General features: G+C 37.6%; 1 protein-coding gene across 7 annotated transcripts; it reads left to right on the top strand.

The window, feature by feature from the left end:
• Window positions 1–204: 204 nt before the first annotated feature.
• On the top strand, window positions 205–9,986 carry LOC145165635 (isochorismate synthase, chloroplastic-like). Of its 7 annotated transcripts, none has more exons than XM_079084408.1 (17): window positions 209–478; window positions 625–722; window positions 1,198–1,416; window positions 1,519–1,713; window positions 3,522–3,790; window positions 6,023–6,140; window positions 6,771–6,887; window positions 7,289–7,516; window positions 7,601–7,669; window positions 7,790–7,908; window positions 7,990–8,047; window positions 8,133–8,243; window positions 8,519–8,603; window positions 8,743–8,840; window positions 8,973–9,065; window positions 9,249–9,334; window positions 9,682–9,986. In XM_079084408.1, exons 2-16 carry the CDS (start codon window positions 699–701, stop codon window positions 9,315–9,317), a joined length of 1,872 nt encoding a protein of 623 aa, XP_078940534.1. In that variant the 5' UTR covers window positions 209–478; window positions 625–698; the 3' UTR covers window positions 9,318–9,334; window positions 9,682–9,986. The 7 variants fall into 7 exon arrangements, 6 of the variants coding, with proteins under 6 accessions (XP_078940540.1, XP_078940538.1, XP_078940534.1 ...); XM_079084409.1 differs by having other exon boundaries at window positions 620–722; XM_079084410.1 differs by having other exon boundaries at window positions 210–478; window positions 9,703–9,986.
• Window positions 9,987–19,428: the final 9,442 nt, after the last annotated feature.

Here is a 19,428-nt window from a genome sequence, read left to right as displayed (position 1 = left end):
TTATCTTTTCAATCATAAATATATCAAGTACAAGTACAAGTGCATTTTCAATCGGCCATACTTTAAAATAAATATATCAATATCTCTGGAATGTTACGAAATTGGGGGTATTGGCTAACTTTTTGAGATGAATTCCTAAATGATTTTTTTTTTTTTTTTTTTGCACTAAATGAATAAAAGTTAATTCTTTAAAGTTTGGATGGAATTCCTTCTCATCAATGAAAATAGAAGATTACGCCCTTTTATTTTTCACAAAATCTATCTGGAGCAGTATGGAGCCGAGGAGCAAGGCAGTAGATAAGATAGAAGGGGTCAGGCTCCAGGTGGAGCAAAGGATACGGTTAGGATAACGAACTTGAAACGCTGAGCCCGAACCTCCGGCGAGCGAACACACCTTATCGTCGTTTTATCTTGCAGCCGACCACATCGTCTTCTCAATATCTCACGACTGCGTCTTCTTCATCTCTTGCGCCGATAGGTGAGTATCTCTCTCTCTCTCTCTCTCTCTCTCTCTCTCTCTCGCTGGTATGTAGAACATTATCAGTTGACCTGCGTTTTTCATGAATCGATTTCCTGTGAGAATCGATTGGTTCCTGAAAATCGATTGCTTGATATGTAGAACAGAATCGATTGCTGCTGAAAATCGATTTTGAGACTCGATGTCATGTGGTTGAGCAGGAAAATGTACCACTTTATAAATGCTTGCTGAAAATCGTTTTCCTGTGAGTCGATTCCTTCCCCTCTTTGCAGAGTAATCTGTTTTTTATTTGAGTTTCTGTAGGTTTTTTATTGTTTCCAAAAGCAGATTCTAAATGGTCTTTTTTTTCATTTAAAATAACTACATGAATATGATTCATTCTTCATTCCCCTGTTTTCATGAAAGTTCTTTTGTTCTTCATAAACTAAAGTGTCCAAGACTATATAAATGTACACATTTGTTATACCCTATAGATAATTTCTACCATGCCACTTGCCACTGTTTTGATCTCTTGACTGTTCTGAACCAGATTGTCCATGAATAAATTGCTGTATTGTTTGCTTTTCATTGTATTGAAATGATTTGAAGTTATGATGTTTTTTGCATGATTTTCGCAACATATTGACATATAAGTTATGAAGTAAAGTAAAAGTAAGCAAAAAAAAGAAAAAATAGAAGGGTAATTCCGTCAGCTTACATGATTCCAATTACATTTCCAGCCAACCAAAATATCGAATTGGTTTCAATTCTTGATAGATTCCGGTTCCTTTAACAAATTTCAATTCTGTGAACCAAACGCCACCATCCCACCCTGGGAAAGGGAAAGTGAGATGGCAGCGACAGGCCATTGTATGGCTCATTTTATGGAACATGCAGATTCTTCTACCAAATGCAACATATTAGGTGCAACCAGACACACCGTCTACACCCACACCCAAGTAAGCATTTCTAGTTAATTTTCTTTCTACCTAATTTTTAATGCCCATGACAAATATACGGGTCGAATTACACAAAGTTTATTTATTTATATTTTTTATCAGAGATATAATCATTTTTGTTCGCTATCAATGAACGGTTGCCAAGCTCGAGACCCAAGAAGTCCTGTCGGGATGACTGAAACTCGGACTTTTCCGTCTGTATCAACACCTGCCATGGCAATGGAACGACTGAGTTCTGTGATTACTGAGTTGGGGTCCCACCCGCCGGTGTACAGGTCCGGAATATTACGGCTGGAGGTAATTAATTAAGTGGCTAAGCTATCTGGGTATTGTTACTTTCTTGGTTGATATAGGCTTATCTTTGCTGTTATGGCCAATGGAAATGTGCCACGTGGAAAAATGTTTTTAATATAACAAAAATGTGCAAACGTCGTAATCAGAAATACGGAAACCGATTACCTCACTCATAGGTATAAGCAACAACAAAAACCATTTTTAGTCACTTATGCAATAATTCATACAATAATAATTGATTTTTTTTTTGTTATTTCTGTAACTGCCACGATAATTGAGTTTCTTTTCAATAGGATATTTTTTTTGATTCGATCAATTAAAGATCTTAACAATAGAAGTTCCATATTTTAGTCCTAAAATTAATAAAGTTATTACATAATTTGTAAAAAACATTACTTTATTTATATACACAAACTTCTATAACATTCTTGATGAAAATATTACATAAACATTAGTAGAAAAGAAAGTTTGTCATGTTTGAGATTGCATATGTGAGTTACTTATTAGTTTATTGCAATATGTTTTAATACCGCTAATAAGCATTTTTTAGAATTTAAATATCATAAAATAAAACATGTTAATGAATTAAATAAACAGTTTCTAACAAATTATTTATTTTAAACTTATTTAAAAATGATTATTATACGCCGAAACAACTTAAGTGCTTTACTATTATTTTAACCGACCTTATAAATCATAGTGTCGTTTTTCTTTTATTTTTTTTCCTAGATTTTAGTTTTTAACAAAAAGTTTGATTTAAACAAAAGGTTTCATTTGTGATTAATTTTTAGTTTTTACTATAAACAAAAAATTTCAAATCTAGAAACTATTTGACGTAGTTTTTACCAAAAAACTATTGGATTTTTTAATCCATAGTTATCAACTCGTGACTCAAAATCCTAAATTTTGAATCGTGACTCGACTCATAAGAGTCACGACTCATGATACTATAAATTGTATACAAAATATTATATATAACCCTTCATTTTTTAGTTGTGCAAAGAAATAAAAGAGCAATATAAAGTTAAGAAAAAAAACACCAATTTACATCTTTTACTTTTGGGAACCGCCACCAGCAAAAGCTTTCCCCCCTTTTGGCTTCCCGACAAAAAAAATATCAAAATCTTTTCTCGTCTAAGTTTTCCATTACAAATACAAACAAACAAAACACTTTTGAAACCAAAAGAAATAAACAAGAAGAAGAAAACTCTCTCCCTCCCTCCCTCTTTTTCTCCATGTAATGTCCATTTTTTAAGTTCGCATTGATTTGTTTCCTTAAACGCAACATGCTAAAAAAAAATAAAATTATTAACCAATAGACAACCCGATTACATGCTGGAGCATGGTATTACCTGGAGGATACATGACTCGTCTGAGTCACGAGTTGACTCGACTTGATATGAGTCAGGCAGACAATGAATCGGAAATTTTGACTACTGAGTGAGACCCAAATCCGAGTCACATTACGAGCCACCTCATTTTGGGTTACAAATGGCTCGATTCGACGACTCGTACAAGTTTGATAACTATGTTTTAATCAATTTTCAGAATTTCCTATAATTTTAATTGATACTGTGATCCTTATTTTAAATAGATGCCCTTTTTAAATTAATATAAACTCGTTACATTCTATTCAAAAAATATATATATAAAAATTTAAGCATTTCAAAAACTTATCTATTTTTATCAAACAACTTTTAAAACTGTGTTTAAATAAACAACCCAAACAGCACGATATCCGAGGAATCACATTCACATGTTATATTATGAATTTTGATAGTTGAAATTTATTTGATTATTTTGGATGGAAGGTTCCAATCGAACAGCAAATCGAAGCAATCGACTGGTTACGCGCTCAGCAACAATTCCAGCATCTCCCTCTATGTTTCTTCTCGGGTAGAAGTAGAAGGCAAAGAAGAATCAATGGCTATGGCTATCCTTCTCCTTCTCATTCTTTATTTGATTACGACGACACCAGCAACCACGATTCCTCTCCTCTCAGCGTTGCTGGTTTCGGTTCTGCTGTCTTCTTTCGCCATTTCAGTCCCTTCTCACTCCATGATTGGCGATCTATCAAGAGGTAGGTAATACCGCATGCATTTTCTGTCTATCTATGATTATTGTTACATAATCGAAATTTGAGAAACCCTAACACCTATTTAGTAAAATTTACACTTTACACCAACTTGGATGCATCCATTGAATTTTTTAAGATCATATTAGTTAGAATGACGTGTATTTGTCTACGAATAAGAAGAATGCATGTTGATGCTCTTGCTCACATCCTTACAAGCATGTTTAACGATACAAACAATTTCATAATGTTTCCTACACCTTTGGATGATTTGATGTGCCAAAAGGAGGATGTTAGGACAAATAGAGATCGGTCGAAAAGTTGTTAAAACAAGTAGGGTTAAATGTAAGAATTACCAATGTATTCCATTGATTTGTTTAATATAGCATCCTACTTTCATTTTATTCTATCACAACATTGTACTTTGAAAGATTTGCCCATTATAGTAATATTATTAAAATACAAACGCAACTTCCACTGCTATAATTGGGTAGATATTTCAATGTATAATGTTCTAATAAGATATGAATTGAAAGTACAATGTTATAGACTATAGACTAAACTGCACAAATGGTCCCTATGGTTTGCTCAAAATTGCCACTTTGGTCCAAAAAGGTTTGGACTAGCACCACAGGTCCAAAGTTTTTATTTTGTTGCGAGTTTGGTCAAGTTTGCTTTAAACTTTTTTGTAATGACGATTTTGTATTTCTTTTTTCTTATTTATTTAGTATATATATATATATATATATATATATATATACTCTCTCTCTCTCTCTCTCTCTCTCTCTCTCTCTCACAAAAAAAGCATTTGCTTCATTTTGAGAAAACCCATGCCCTTCACCACCACCACCACCACCATCGGCGATGGAGGCTTCCGGCGAAGAGGCTTCCACCTCCAAAACCCCAAAAACCTACTGCTTACAACCCTCTAGATCCAAGAACACACTATCTTCAGGCCTTCATCGGAGTTTAGGCGAACAACACCATCTTCAAGTCACCTTCTCAGGCAACCATCTTCCTCAGCAAACCCTAAGGAGGGAGGCCACAAGCCAGTTTCAAGTTTCAAGATGAACAGAACATAAGAACGACGAGACTGAGGAAGATGGCGGCCATTTTTCGACAAAAATGAGCTTACGAGATCTGAAATCTGATGAACAGATCTGAACTCCTGTGAACGACGAACAAATCTGAACTCCTATGAACGATAAAACGTCGGAGATGAGGGGGGATGAAGGCGGCGGCAATGTAGGGTTTGTTGAGGAAGATGGCAGAATTGATGGTCCGGCAGGAGGTGGTGGTCCAACGAATGGTTTGCAGATCGAGTCGAAGAATGATAACCGCCGTTGGAAACTCGACCGCAGACGCCGATGACGAGCAGATGCGGTAGGACAGGCGAAATACAGATCTAGACGGTGGCGACGAGATCGGAGATCGGAGGATTATAGATGGACGATGGCGACGAGATGGTGGTCTATATGGCAGGCGGAGGCGGTGCTATAGTCAGAGAAGGAGGAGGTCCGACGAGTAGCCTTCGCCGGAGCCAGAGATTCGATGAATGTTTTGCAGGCGTAGGATTTAAAAGTGTATGAGAGAGAGAGAGAGAGAGAGAGAGAGAGAGAGAGATGTAATGATTTTTCTTTTTTAGTTATTGTAATTTAAATAAAAAAGAAAATGAATATATAAAGGGCAAAATCGTCATTATAAAAAAGTTTTAAGCAAACTGGACCAAACTCGCAACAAAATGAAAACTTTGGACCTGTGGTGCTACTCCAAACCTTTTTGGACCAAAGTGACAATTTTAAGCAAACCACAGGGACCATTTGTGCAGTTTAGTCTAGACTATAATAGGTAGATGATTCAAAGTACAATGATTTAATTAGAAAAACAATTTGTAAATGCAATGTTGTAATAGGAAATTTACAAGTAGGAGTCAAGGATGCTATAATACACAAATAAATGAACATATGTTGCTATTTCTTGCATTTAACCAGATAAAGCATTAGTAGCGATTTGGTTTGTGCATTCTTTTTTGAGATTACAAAGGAATAGAATAAGCAAAGCAATGGAATGGGTCGTTACATCCATTATCATATTTGGTTGGTTTGAACTTTGAAGAAATGCGATGAGTCATTCTAGCATTCAATTAGAAACCTTATGTTCTATAGCTAAAAAGATGATGCTTTTAGATTTTCCATTTGCTTTATTATGTATCTAATGCCTAATTACTTAAACGTGAAGGTTCCTCTCTAAGAAGTGTTCAATGATCCGTGCTTATGGGGCTATCCGTTTTGATGCCTTGGCTAATATATCATCTGAATGGGAAGCTTTTGGGTCATTCTTTTTCATGATTCCACAGGTAAAAAACAGCAACTTGTTCAACACCCCCACCCGTAGGTAGTATTTGGTATGATGGAATCAGGAAAGGAATGGGAATGGGTAATTCCATTGGAATGGAAAAAAAAGTTCTTTGTTTTCTCTCATGGAATGAAATGGACCAAATGCGATTCCTTTCATTTTGTTAATTACATTCCTTAGTTACTGGTGGTTTTTTGTTCATTCTTTAATGAAAAATTGCAATATATTATAATCCATTTTTATTTATGTAATATTCAATGACACAAATCTTTTTAAAAAAGTTCATAGTTTTAAATTTTAATCAAACCAATATTATATATTTAAATGTATATTTTTTGTTATAATCTATTTGGGTTTTAAATTTTTAATAAACTTTTTTGAAATTTTATTTTGTAAATAAATAATTCATACAATTATAACTACATAATGCATAAGGTAGTGTTAAAATTACACATTATATTTGCATATAATATCAAACTTTTATGAAAATCCAAACAAATCATAGAATGTAATGACTCATTTCATTACCTTTCTTATTCCATTCAAATAGAGCCTAGTGTAGCATGTATGTATGTATGTATGTATGTATAGGTGAGACTGATTGTGGGTAGATATGCAAATGCAAGTACAGGTTGAGTTTAATGAGTTTGAAGGAAGTTCAATGCTTGTGACTACTATTGCTTGGGATGAATCCCTTTCATGGACATTTGGGAAGGCACTACATGCACTTCAGGCCACCATGACACAGGTTGCCAACTTTTGCATTTTCATTTCAGGGGAGGGGGGTGAATTGGAAATTGGGTTGAACCTAGGGTTAAATGCTAGAAATAGCAACATACTTCAGTTGATTTGTTTATCATAACATCCTACTTTCATTTCTTCCTGTTACAACATTCTACTTTGAAAAATATACCCAATTCAAATTAATTGGGTAGAGATTTTTCAAAGTACATGTCTTAAATAAGAAAAAAATAATTAAATAATGGGGTAGATATTTCAAAGTAGAATGTTGTAAATTCTAATAGACATAAATGAAAGTAGGACACAAATAAATAAAAGTAGATTGCTATTTCTTGCATGTTCTGATGAAAATTCAAAACATGCATGTATGTATGTATGTATGTATGTATGTGTTTTGATGCGATGCAGGTATCCTGTAATATTGTAAAGTTACGAAAAGAGGTTCCTAATACATCCATTTTAAGCAGCAATAATGTTCCGAGTAAGAAAGTATGGGATTTTGGGGTTAACAGAGCATTGCAGATGATAAACAAAAACAACTCCAACTCACCCCTTATCAAGGTGGTGCTTGCACGTAGCAGCATAATCAGAACCTCCCCTGATATTGATCCTTTGACATGGTTGGCAACTTTACAGGTACTTGTTCATTTGCCATTATTATATCCATATCCATATGTATGATTTCTTCTTATATTACTTGGCTTGGTAATTAAATTGTAGGTTGAAGGTGAAAATGCTTACCAGTTTTGTCTTCAGCCTCCTGATGCGCCATCGTTTATCGGGAACACTGTGAGTGCAAGCAACTATATAGCATATATTGATTGTTACTTTTAAAAAAAAAAAAGTAGTTGATAATAGTAGATTTTGTTGTGTGTTCTGTTAATGACTTACTTGAACCTTGATGAATAGCCAGAACAATTATTTCATCGGAATAAATTCGACATTTATAGCGAGGCCATGGCTGGAACCCGAGCTAGAGGTGACTCAAAGGCCCTTGATCTGCAGATAGCACTAGATTTACTTTCCAGGTATGTATATTATTATTATTATTATTATGTCTTATTGTTTATCCAAGTTTTTAAAATCATGCATGGTATTACCTTTTGCAGCTCTAAGGATGACAAGGAGTTTTCTATAGTGCGGGAGTGCATAAGAAGAAAATTAGAGGTAAATGTAGAAACAACATTTGTAGGTTGGTAATTACTATCCGTGCACTCACTCATATTTACCAAATGCAAATGCATATGTGTAGTCAGTATGTACAACAATATTGGTTGAACCGGAGAAAACAATACGGAAGCTACCTAGAGTACAACATCTTTATGCTCGATTAAGAGGCAGGCTAAGAAGTCAAGATGATGAGGTATGCTATATACTCCACTTTTTTATTAGCAAAAGAATATGTTATGGCGTTATGCAATGTAGTATAATAATAATGCAACAAATAGCAATGTACTTTGAAAATCTACCTACCCAAGTATAGCATTGTATTTTTTTTTTTTTTTTTTTTTTTTTGAAGTATGATATAATTGAGTCAAATTTCAAAATAAGAAAAAAAAATGAAAGTAGGATAAGGCTTTTTGGTGAAATACATTACATAGATAGTTAGGAGAATGAGTTTTGACTGTGTGAGTGCAGTTTGATATTTTGTCTTCACTTCATCCAACTCCAGCTGTGTGTGGATTCCCTACTGAGGAGGCACGTCTTCTCATAGCAGAAACTGGTACATGTATATTCCTTCATCTTCTTTTCTATTAAAACTTAAACCCACCATCTATCTTTTCTTTATTTTCTCTCTCTGGTTCTTGTTATAGATATATACATATTTATGTGTGTGTTGATGAGAAATAGTGGTGGTGCAGAAATGTTTGACCGAGGAATGTATGCTGGTCCAGTTGGTTGGTTTGGAGGAGGAGAGAGTGAGTTTGCTGTTGGTATAAGGTCAGCCTTGGTTCAAAAGGTCACTCACTACTTCTAACTTATGTCTCCCTTTTATTTTATTTTATTTGTTGTTACTGTTATTGTTATTGACTAATTATGGTTATGCAGTTTGTTTGATGATAAATTTATATGTATATATGAACATGAGTAGGGGGTTGGGGCATTAATATATGCTGGGACTGGGATTGTGGAAGGAAGTAATTCGTCGCAGGAGTGGGATGAACTTGAACTCAAGACATCTCAGGTTTCACTTCAGTTTTCCTTTTCCTCTTATTTAAACATATTTCTAATTTTCTTTTTTCCCATTCCTACCATTACAATTGCTGGCAATGTTTGTCCCACAACAGAGGAAGAGAATTGAAGACGATATTTTTGAATTTGTTATATATTTTTTTAATTTAAATGATGTATGTCCTTTATTAATTAGTTCACGAAGCTGATGAAGCTGGAGGTGGCCTCTGTCAATACAAAGAAGGCTATGTTATCTGAAATGTAAAACTACTTACTGTAAAGGTTTGTTTTCCTTTACAACTTAACTCAACTCAACTCGCATTGCTTTGTGTTGTGTTTGAGGTTTTAGCAAAGCAAAGTTTGGCCTGGATAAACATACATACAAACGCAATCTCTTTTCTTTTCCCAAAATACAAAATTCTTTTTGAGACTAAAGACATGACTTAATCCAGTAAGCTATATGTGTGTTCCTATTTTACTTGATGTAAAACAACTTAATAAAGTACATTAGCGAATTGAAGCTTTCTTTCCCATTAAGTCCTATGGCACCACCCCTTTACAAAATTTGTCATTTATTTATTTATTTATATCATTTTCTCTTAAATCTTTTTCTATCATTTATTATTCAGACAATGCTCTATCCTATCCAGATTCCACTTAATGGGATTGACCATGCCTGTCTTCATTCATTCATTCATAATTCATTTGGTTAAGGAGGCAATTGCAAATGCCTAGGAAGATTATTTTGATGAAGATACACCCACCCCACCTTCTCATCCAATCAATTTCAGGTAGATAGCCTTGTTTTCTGGTTTCTTTTTGTTTATATTCATCATTATTTGGGTGTGAAATCCTGCTTCAGTTAATACATCACCACTTGTATATTAAGCAATATTTCTTTTATAGATTAAAGCTAACACTGCATTTTCTATAACCACCCTCCCTTAAATATATGCTTAATTCTTTAGCAATTAAATGTTAACTCTTACTTTTAGGCAGAAACATATGTTGGCTGTGAACCCGTTAATTGAAACCTAACAATATTTTATTTGTTATTTAATTTAATTCTGCATAGGTCTGTCCCTACCTTTAATAGGTGGGACCCTCTTTGAGATATAAACAAAGCGAATCAATGGAAAGACCTAACTTATTTTTCCATTAAACTTACTTATATAATGAAGTTAGAAATAAATACATAACTGATGTTAGAAAATAGGGAAGGAATATCAATTAGAACTTGGATAATTTCGATGATCATGTGGAAAATACTTTCCAAAATCTTTGATTTTTTATCCTATTACATGGGGTATCACGAAACTAGATTTGGGATAATCCAAAAAATAACAAGTTAGATTTCAGGCATGTTTTAGATTCAAAAACACAAAAATACCTTTTTGTTTTGTTGTTTTTATGTTCTTGAGACAAATTGTAAAAAAATGTAAGATGTGAAAAAGTATGCTTTGCAACAAAACCGACAATTGTATATACCCAATGGCAGTCAAGTTCGGTTAAGATTTTGGAGGGAAAGTTGCATTTGTTCCAAATAGTTGTGATGGTTGTTTTGGTGGGACCGCTGCATGAGCTCTGCCCATTGGAACCCTATCTTTAATATATTTGTTCAACTTTAATCATATCACGTGGTGACAGAAAGAAAAGAAGCCATTTTATGATTTTGTTTAAGACCCTAACTTTAAAATGTTACAAATCAACCTCAAACTTATTAATATGGCACATAACAACCATACAATATTTTCCACATCTTGAATATAACGGCGCACGTCATTATTGTAAGCCATGATCTTTTTGATAGGTTTCAAGCAATACATCATTCCTACGGTGTACATGCAAACCCTAATAGCTTTTGGATCTAGTTTGTCTAATGAACATGCAATTGAATATCCAAAGCTATAAACCCTAGATCTATCATATAAGAACTGAAATAAGAGTTTAGTAATTACCTTTGATTGTTATATAGTAATAACAATCAATTCCTTGCTTTGATTGGCTTCAGAAAGCTTAGTGCCTCAAGTGTTGCACCTTTAATGGAGTCACAAACACCATTAAGCAATTGGATGAAGGAGAGAAGAGAGGGGAGGCACAAAAACGGCTGGAAACCCTAATCCAAGTGTTAGCCACGTTTTTGGTGCCCAAGGGTTCCTTATATACTTAGGCTATTAGGGTTATCCAACAAGGAAACCCTAATTTGACTGCTTAAGCCCCAAGCAGCCCATGGACCCCTTCTGGAACATGCCTTGGACGATTTCTAATGGGCTTCCCCATAGAATTCGTCCAACCTATTATTGCAAGGTGATCCATAACCCAATTGCAATTATCCTATAATTACAATTCCAGTCCCCTAAGTTTAATTAATCTCTTTTAGCCACATAATTAATTCTTGACTAATATTAATTAAACAATATGATTTCTCCTTTAATATATTATTCTCATAATAAATTAATAAATCATAATTAAACCTTTCTCTCCTTAATTCATCCTATATATTGCTATGGTGAAGGCAACCCAAAAGGACCATGCTCATAATCGGGTCAAGTACGTACCAAAATAGTTATGGACTTAGACACTAATCCAACAGTCTCCCACTTGAATAAGTCTAATAACTATTATGCATTACTTCAGAACCTGATCAGCAATCGTAGCTTTCAAAAGCCGCTGTCAACTCTGATCTTATCAGATACGCGTGTCCTTTAGATAAGGGATCATATATTCCTCCATTCTCAAGATATCGTATAGACACAAGACATGAATTTGATCATTCTCTCTATACTGTTTCCCGACTTCCGATTTATGACGACTGACAACAGACTACAATTGAACACATCAACTTAGTCCCGGCTTGGCCAAGCGCTTAGGGTGTCATCACTAAATCATCGAGGGGCCCACAGATATTGCTTTTATCCCACTTTGGGTAAAAGGAATGGATAAACTTCGACTCAAATGCTCGCTTGCACCTACTAATCGAATCACACACAACAATAAGTTTTATAACACCAAGTTACTGGTGCGTTTACTTATCATCAATGTGCAAACCGACCAGCAAATAACAACTCACACGTCTCGGTTTCAAGAATATACAATGTTATCGTCTCAATAATCACCCGTGATAAATCCATGAAGTGATTCAAGTGAACGTGGGTTTAATCCAATACTTTAATCTTATCAAAGCACTCATGAACTTTGCAGCAAACTTGTGCTATGTCTAAACACTTTAGACAATCTGCAGACAGATTCATGACAGTCTTCCTTCATACCTACTTCCAACGTATGACCGACTGTGGAGGTTTGAATAACCCAGTTATTCTGGAAGTCAAAACATGCAAAGTGAAACGCAATAATAATATTAATCCTATATGACCCCAAAACTTTTGAGCGTAAATAAAAACACTTTTATTTAAACACTATATTGATTACTCATTATTCATTGCTTATTGTTTCAAAAAATCAACTTATTACTCGAATTATAACCACAATTGTCCCATGCTCCAAGCATGCACACTTTGGTTTCTTATGGTCCATAATTTGTGAAATAGATCAATTGAAAACTTTTCCAATGAAACTCATTTCACAATCCCCAATCCTTATTATTAGTATAAGAATACCAAATTCTTGCCACTTTTAGAATATGTCAGATTCTAACATTTTATGCAATGATTCTTTCGTAATGTCATAGCACAAAAGTCACCAAGACCCGGCTAATGAAATTACAAGGTATTCTATCGGAAATTGTTACAAGACAATTCCATAGACGTGAAGTCTCACATTCAAAGTACATTCCTTTGAACATCCTTCTCGCATAAAAGTTTCTAATTTAGACATATTTCTTAATATCCAACTCCCTTTAATGGAAACATTTCCATATTTGCCATATGACAACTCATTCTTAATAGAATCTTATATATTCATAATAATGTCAATATAGTCCATCCAGTACAATACTTCCAACTACTCACAAGCGACAAATCCTCAGTGAACCTCAGATCGTCCTTTGATAGTTGTTTAATTATTTTAGTCAAAACCGATTCTAGTCCCTTTTTCCCTCTTAATGCCCTAGGCATTTTGAAAATTTTAGAATGGTCAAATATTATAGCATATGCAATCGATCCTATACCCGAAGCGTATTGGACACGATGCATAATGTCTTACATAAAGACGTGATACTTTATCATCCTTCTGCCATAATATTTTATGTGTCATGTTCCGACTATTCGAACTATGAAGAAGGATGCCGTAATCATAATCGAATATTGAGAATGCACTATGTATCATTGACTAAATTTATTAACATTTCTCGATCTAAGCTTTAGAATTTTGAAACGAAGTATAATATTCTCTCCCTTAATTATAGCAAAACAACTTTTCAACCCTTGCAACTTTGCAAAGTGAATCTTTGTTTTCTATAATTAATATTGCTAACTTGCAATACTTACCATAATAATCATGCTCCCACTAACACGATGATTATTACAATACAAGCATAATACTTATGCTCCCACTAGCTTTGACATGTATTCAGAACACAGCTGAACTTCTAGAAGACAATGCTTATTGAATTCCTTAAGTTCATATTTCTAACACTTGATGCTTTGATAATCCTTTATCTAAGCTTTTTAAGCTCATACACCTTTGCCTTAGATAGCTCACATGTGTGTCTAAACAATTCAGAATTTATCTTACTAAGTCTCAAATGTTCAGACCAATTGCCAAATCTCACAATTCGAACTATGAAAAGGGATGCCGTAATCATAATCGAATTTGAGAATACAATTTTCACAATTGCTATCTTCTTAAAATCTCTCTTAGTGAAAGCATTTCCTCACAATCATTTTCATGAAGGAGGGAAACCTTATGACACTTAGATTTTATGATGTATGTGTTCCTATCCATGCGAATTCGTCAAAACGAAAGTTTGCAACAAATCCAAAAACCATATGGACTGAACTTGTTCAATCTTGATTTCTTGCCTCATGGTAACACGAGTGCCCACCATGTCTTCCAAGCAACTCACCCCTACATATCAATGTACTTTCCATTGATCAAGGTGCTTTGTCTTTATGCATTCAAATGAGAACTCATAGAACTCACATACATATTTAGCTTAATTGGAATGGCACATAAACCTCAAGTCGTGCGCTAGTGATGATTAACTAGGTTTACTCTTGATTTGTTCTTTAAACTTTTCAAGACCATTAAGACTCCCACTGACTCCTTGACATATAAGATTCTCTTGTCAAGAAACATTTCTTGACAAACAAATATTCAAGAGTTAGTGTAGCCTTTTGTCAAGTTTAACACTTCACACAATTGGTCCTGGTTGGTCTTTGTCTTATCCATGACATCACAACTTACCAATTTCAAATGTGCAAGAATAAGAAAACTTTTCCAAATTCCACATTTGTCGAGTGTTATAAACCTACTTAAGACTTGTCACTCATGTCAGAATCTTGACTCTAAGACTTGATATTGGAACGAAGTATGATTGACTTCTTGATTTAACCATTTCTACAATTCTCGATTCCTCTTCTTAGACATGCAATTGCACTAAGACTCACTTAGAGGATCAATTGAGATATGGTTCTTAATCATTAAGACTTATCATAAAACACAATAAAAGGTACTCTCCCTTCTTCTTAGAATAGAGAAACTTTTATCTTTATGCCTACTTGATTCTTCTTATTCGTTCTGCTATTGATTGAAACTCTTTCAATCAACTCAGAATTACACCATATTTTGTAACACCCAAAAATTTCAACCAATTTAAAACATTTTATTTCATTCAAAAACCATTAAGTTCATACATCTTGTTTTCAAAATAGTTTAGACATCAGAGTATCCCCCAGAACCATATCACATAAATCATAAAACATGAGGAGTGGTACGATCACGCCTTCGCCTTGCCACGATCTCCTGAAGTACCTGAAACAATAAACTGAAAACCGTAAGCTCGAAAGCTTAGTGAGTTCCCCCAAAATACCCGTACACACAACCATACACATACATCAATGAACAACATACTATGGGTCCAATCAACCATCAGGTTGGAATACCCCAGGCCCTCAACCGCCGGGTTGGAATGCCAACATACTACGAGCCCAATCATCCTACCGGGATGGAATACTCTCGGCCCACAACCATCGGGTTGGAATGCCCATACACCTATACGTACAACAATAACTACTATGGGTCCAATCATCTCGCAAGATGGAATACCCCAGGCCCCTCAACCATCGGGTTGGAATGCCAACATACTATGAGTCCAATCATCCTACCAGGATGGAATACTCCTGGCCCACAACCATCGGGTTGGAATGCCCCACTTCCTATATATATATACAATAACTACTACTATGGGTCCAATCATCCCTCAGGATGGAATACCCCAGACCCCTCAACCATCGGGTTGGAATGCCAACCTACTACGAGTCCAATCATCCCACCTGGATGGAATACTCCTGGCCCACAACCATCGGGTTGGAATGCCCCTACACTAGCAACCATGCACACATAACAGGCAACCACATAACACTCTACAGAACCAACATACTAGGGCCCTATCATCCTACCGGGATGGAATACCTTCTGCTACTACTCAACATACATATCCCGCAGGTAACCTCCTACCAGCGTACATAAGGCAAGACTAACTACAGGTCTATAAATATAACCACTACCCAACTACCAGGGTGCTGATCCAACAAAACTTGCCATCACTTAACTACCTTATCCTCTAGGATACTAAGCTAACAGAGCATAACATCATATCATTATCCTATCTACCAGGATACTAGCAAGCATATCATCACATAAGCATAACAAGCTCTAAACAACAATTCAAGGGCCGGCCTTGGTGCCTTAGACCCTTGAGTACAGTGAGGATAACTCACCTGAAACGAAGAACCGAACCACGAAAGCACACTCCCGAAGCACTGCTCCAAACCCCAACACCTATTGTCATCAATGGACCATTGACATAAATAACCAATTACCATAACACCCATGAAGGTCAAAGTCAAAGTCCAGGCCAAAGTCAAACTTCATGACTGACTCTACTCGCCGAGTCAACCCGTTGACTCGTCGAGTCCTTATACTCTGAAAACTCTTAGAACACGACTCAACTCGCCGAGTCACCCCAAGACTCGTCGAGTCCAACGATGTCCGAGTCCCATCCTGCTCAACTCACCGAGTCACCTCCCGACTCACTGCTTCGAGGTTTAACCAGAAGAGATTGGGGTTCTGCGACCAGACTCGCCGAGTCCAAGAACAGACTCGCCGAGTCCAAGGCAATCTTCAACAGAGTCGCCGAGTTCATGCACATGTTCATACAACTCGTCGAGTACACCCATGTGACTCGCCGAGTCTCTCCAGTTCTCAATCCATACAGTGGCTTTTCGAACCATGCAGGGGCTCCAATCCATAGATCCACTCTTCTACAGTCTAACCCTCACATAAAGTGGCAAACTTTACGTGAAACCAAGGAGATATAGGCCCAAAACACTCTCGGGCTAGGGTTAAGGACTAGGGGGCTTCACCAATATCTCTTAGACAGGAGCTTTATGACATTTTGGACCATCACAAGCCTAGATCTGAGGTAGCAACCTCAGATCTAAGCCTCTAACTCAAAATAGCTCTTAATCATACCAAAAATGCCCCAAATCTCAAATGATAAAAGATCTAGATGCAAAAGAGCCCAAGCAACAGATTATTACCTCCAATATAAGCTCTAACTGAAGTAGATCCCGGATCTACACCACTCCTTTGCAGCAAGCCTCTTGATCTTCAAGCCTCTTTCCAAGATTTCCTCCTCCAAAGCTCTATTCTCTCTAATAATGGAGGCTCACTCGATTTTTGGGTTTCTGGATCTCAAAAGGGTAGTAAAGAGGCTAAGGGTGGGTTATAATGTTCTTTATATAGGGCACAACCCCCGAGATTAGGGTTTTCTCTCTACAGCACCAACTCGTCGAGTCCAAGCTGCCGACTCGGCGAGTTGGCCACTTAAATCGCGACAGAATCCCGCTCCGACTCGGCGAGTAAGCAGACCTACTCGTCGAGTCCCTTCTTTTATTTACACTTTTGGCCCTTCATTGAACTTCTGAAATTTCGGGATGTTACAACTCTCCCCCACTTAAATTAGGCTTCGTCCTCGAAGCCTACTGCAGCATACGCTTCAGAACAAACCCCTTGCACTGCAGACTCCGATTTCTCAATCAACTCAGGTTCTTACAAACCCTACTTCTGCATCTCTCTTAAAATGGCTTATTCCCGCGTGGCATCCTTGCCACTACTCCAAGCCGACCATTGGCCTTTCAACTCAAAAGCACCACCTATCAATCACGAATCACCCGATAATACTAACCCTTCATATCAGGGGCACACTTCCGCGCCCTGCAAACGCTAGATTCTACAAACACCCACTGAGCTCTGCTAAGACACTAATCCATCTTCCTTCGCCCAAGATTGGCGATAACCCTGATAACTTGCAACCTGGAACGAACCCTGTTCCCCTTTCTGATTCTATCCCTTACGCGCTGACAGGATACTGCATCCTTCAGCTCCCATAACCCATCAACCAACCATATCGCGTAACCACTCGTACCTGGCCCAATCGGCCTCGGGCTGGAATACCAGGCACGCCTATAACGGGTCCAGTCATTCCCAGGATGGTATACCCATGCATCCTCATGTATGTTTGGCCCAATCAACCCTCGGGTTGGAATACCAAACACACCAGGTCCAATCAATCATAGGGTCCGGTAATCCTCATGATGGAATACCCTAGATTGGAATACCTCCTCATACATGACCCAAACCTACAACCATGCTCGGGACCCAAGGACCTTGTCCTTGCGTCACCCTCGAACCCTTTGGTTCGACACAACTGAGTGTAACCCACTCACACCTCCTTATCACGATCTCTAGGTCCTCGCCCTCCGACTGCAATATCCTTATACAGTCCTCATCACCGGTCCAGACTACTCCTGAGTCTGTCAACCTGCCATCTCACTTTCCTCTGTCCAAATCTCCAATCTGGAATTACTATCCTTTTCCTCTTGCAAGGAGACTGAAATCATGTCTACATATCATCCAATCATTGTCACAACGACAGCACCTCACTATACATCACCCCTTAGCGGCGCACACCGCTATCTCATAACATGCATACATACCCAGAGACTGATCGCATAACCAGCAATCCATACATAGCCTGTCGCATTTCCTCAGCATTTCCACCATTCGGGGACAACCCCACCAGCCGCTATCACAAAGCAGCATCCTCCCTACTTGCTCCAAGATCCATGATACATGCCAAGCCCTTACTACAACTGAACAGCCTCATTGCACCACTCCAATGATCAACATTCAAACCGCGACAGGTAACACTCTACACCCAGCAACTCATCCGAGAATTTCCAATTCTCCCCTACTTAGAGCACTAGCTATTATACACAGGCAGCGAGGCTGACATGCTGCTCAATCGAACCCCACTAATACACCGAACTTCAAGGAACCTAAGTTCCTGCTGAAAGTTTCTAATCCCCGAATCATGACCTTCCTTTCTCATGAATTCCACACCGGATACTATCTCTCTAAAAACTCTCAATACTAACTCTTCTCTAACACATACAACACTTTATATCTCATGCAAGAAGCAACAACACATAATCATAACATAAACGAGATAAAGCAGAAAAACATACCGGCTGACACCTCTGGCGCTGACCTGATCTCCTCGGCCACAAGCTGATAAGCACGCCCTGGAGCCTTTGGAGGCTCTGCTCGACCCTGACTCCCGTCAGCAAGTCTCAAAGTGGCTGGCGCTGGGGCCTGCACTGACCTGGCAGCCAGCAGAGGACATTGGGCCTTCATATGGCCCACCTGATCACAATGATAACAAAGTCGGACTCCTGCAGCTGGAGTCGACTGCCTACAATCTCTGGCTATGTGGCCCTCCTTGCCACACTTGTGGCACCCCGAAGAAGAACGCCAACTTCCCTCGTGCACCTTGCCGCACTTCCCGCAAGTGCGACTCCTCTGACCTCCCTGTCGATAATCAGCGGGCCTCATCCGCTTCGGTGCAGGCTGCGACTGCACCGGGGCCTGCATCTGCTCTCTCAACTGGAGCTCAATCTCTAACTCGCGCCGCCTAGCGGCCTCCTGCAACTCCAACAAGGTACCACACCTCTGCGTGGATACGAACTGTCTGATGTTCGTCTTGAGCATGCTCAGATATCGAGTCATCTGAGCCTGCTTCGAAGCAAACTCAGGGCAAAACATCGCCCTCTCCGTGAACATCTTGGTGATCTCCTTCACCGACTCAGAATCCTGCTTCAGCTCCAAAAACTCCTGAGCCAATCTCTCTCCGC

This window comes from Lactuca virosa, chromosome 3 (genome assembly GCF_052849685.1).
Source record: "Lactuca virosa cultivar CGN04683 chromosome 3, Lactuca_virosa_CGN04683_v6, whole genome shotgun sequence".
NCBI classification, from domain to species: Eukaryota; Viridiplantae; Streptophyta; class Magnoliopsida; order Asterales; family Asteraceae; genus Lactuca; species Lactuca virosa.
The sequence above is the reverse complement of the archived record's forward strand: the minus strand, read 5'-3'. Positions and strand labels throughout refer to the sequence as shown.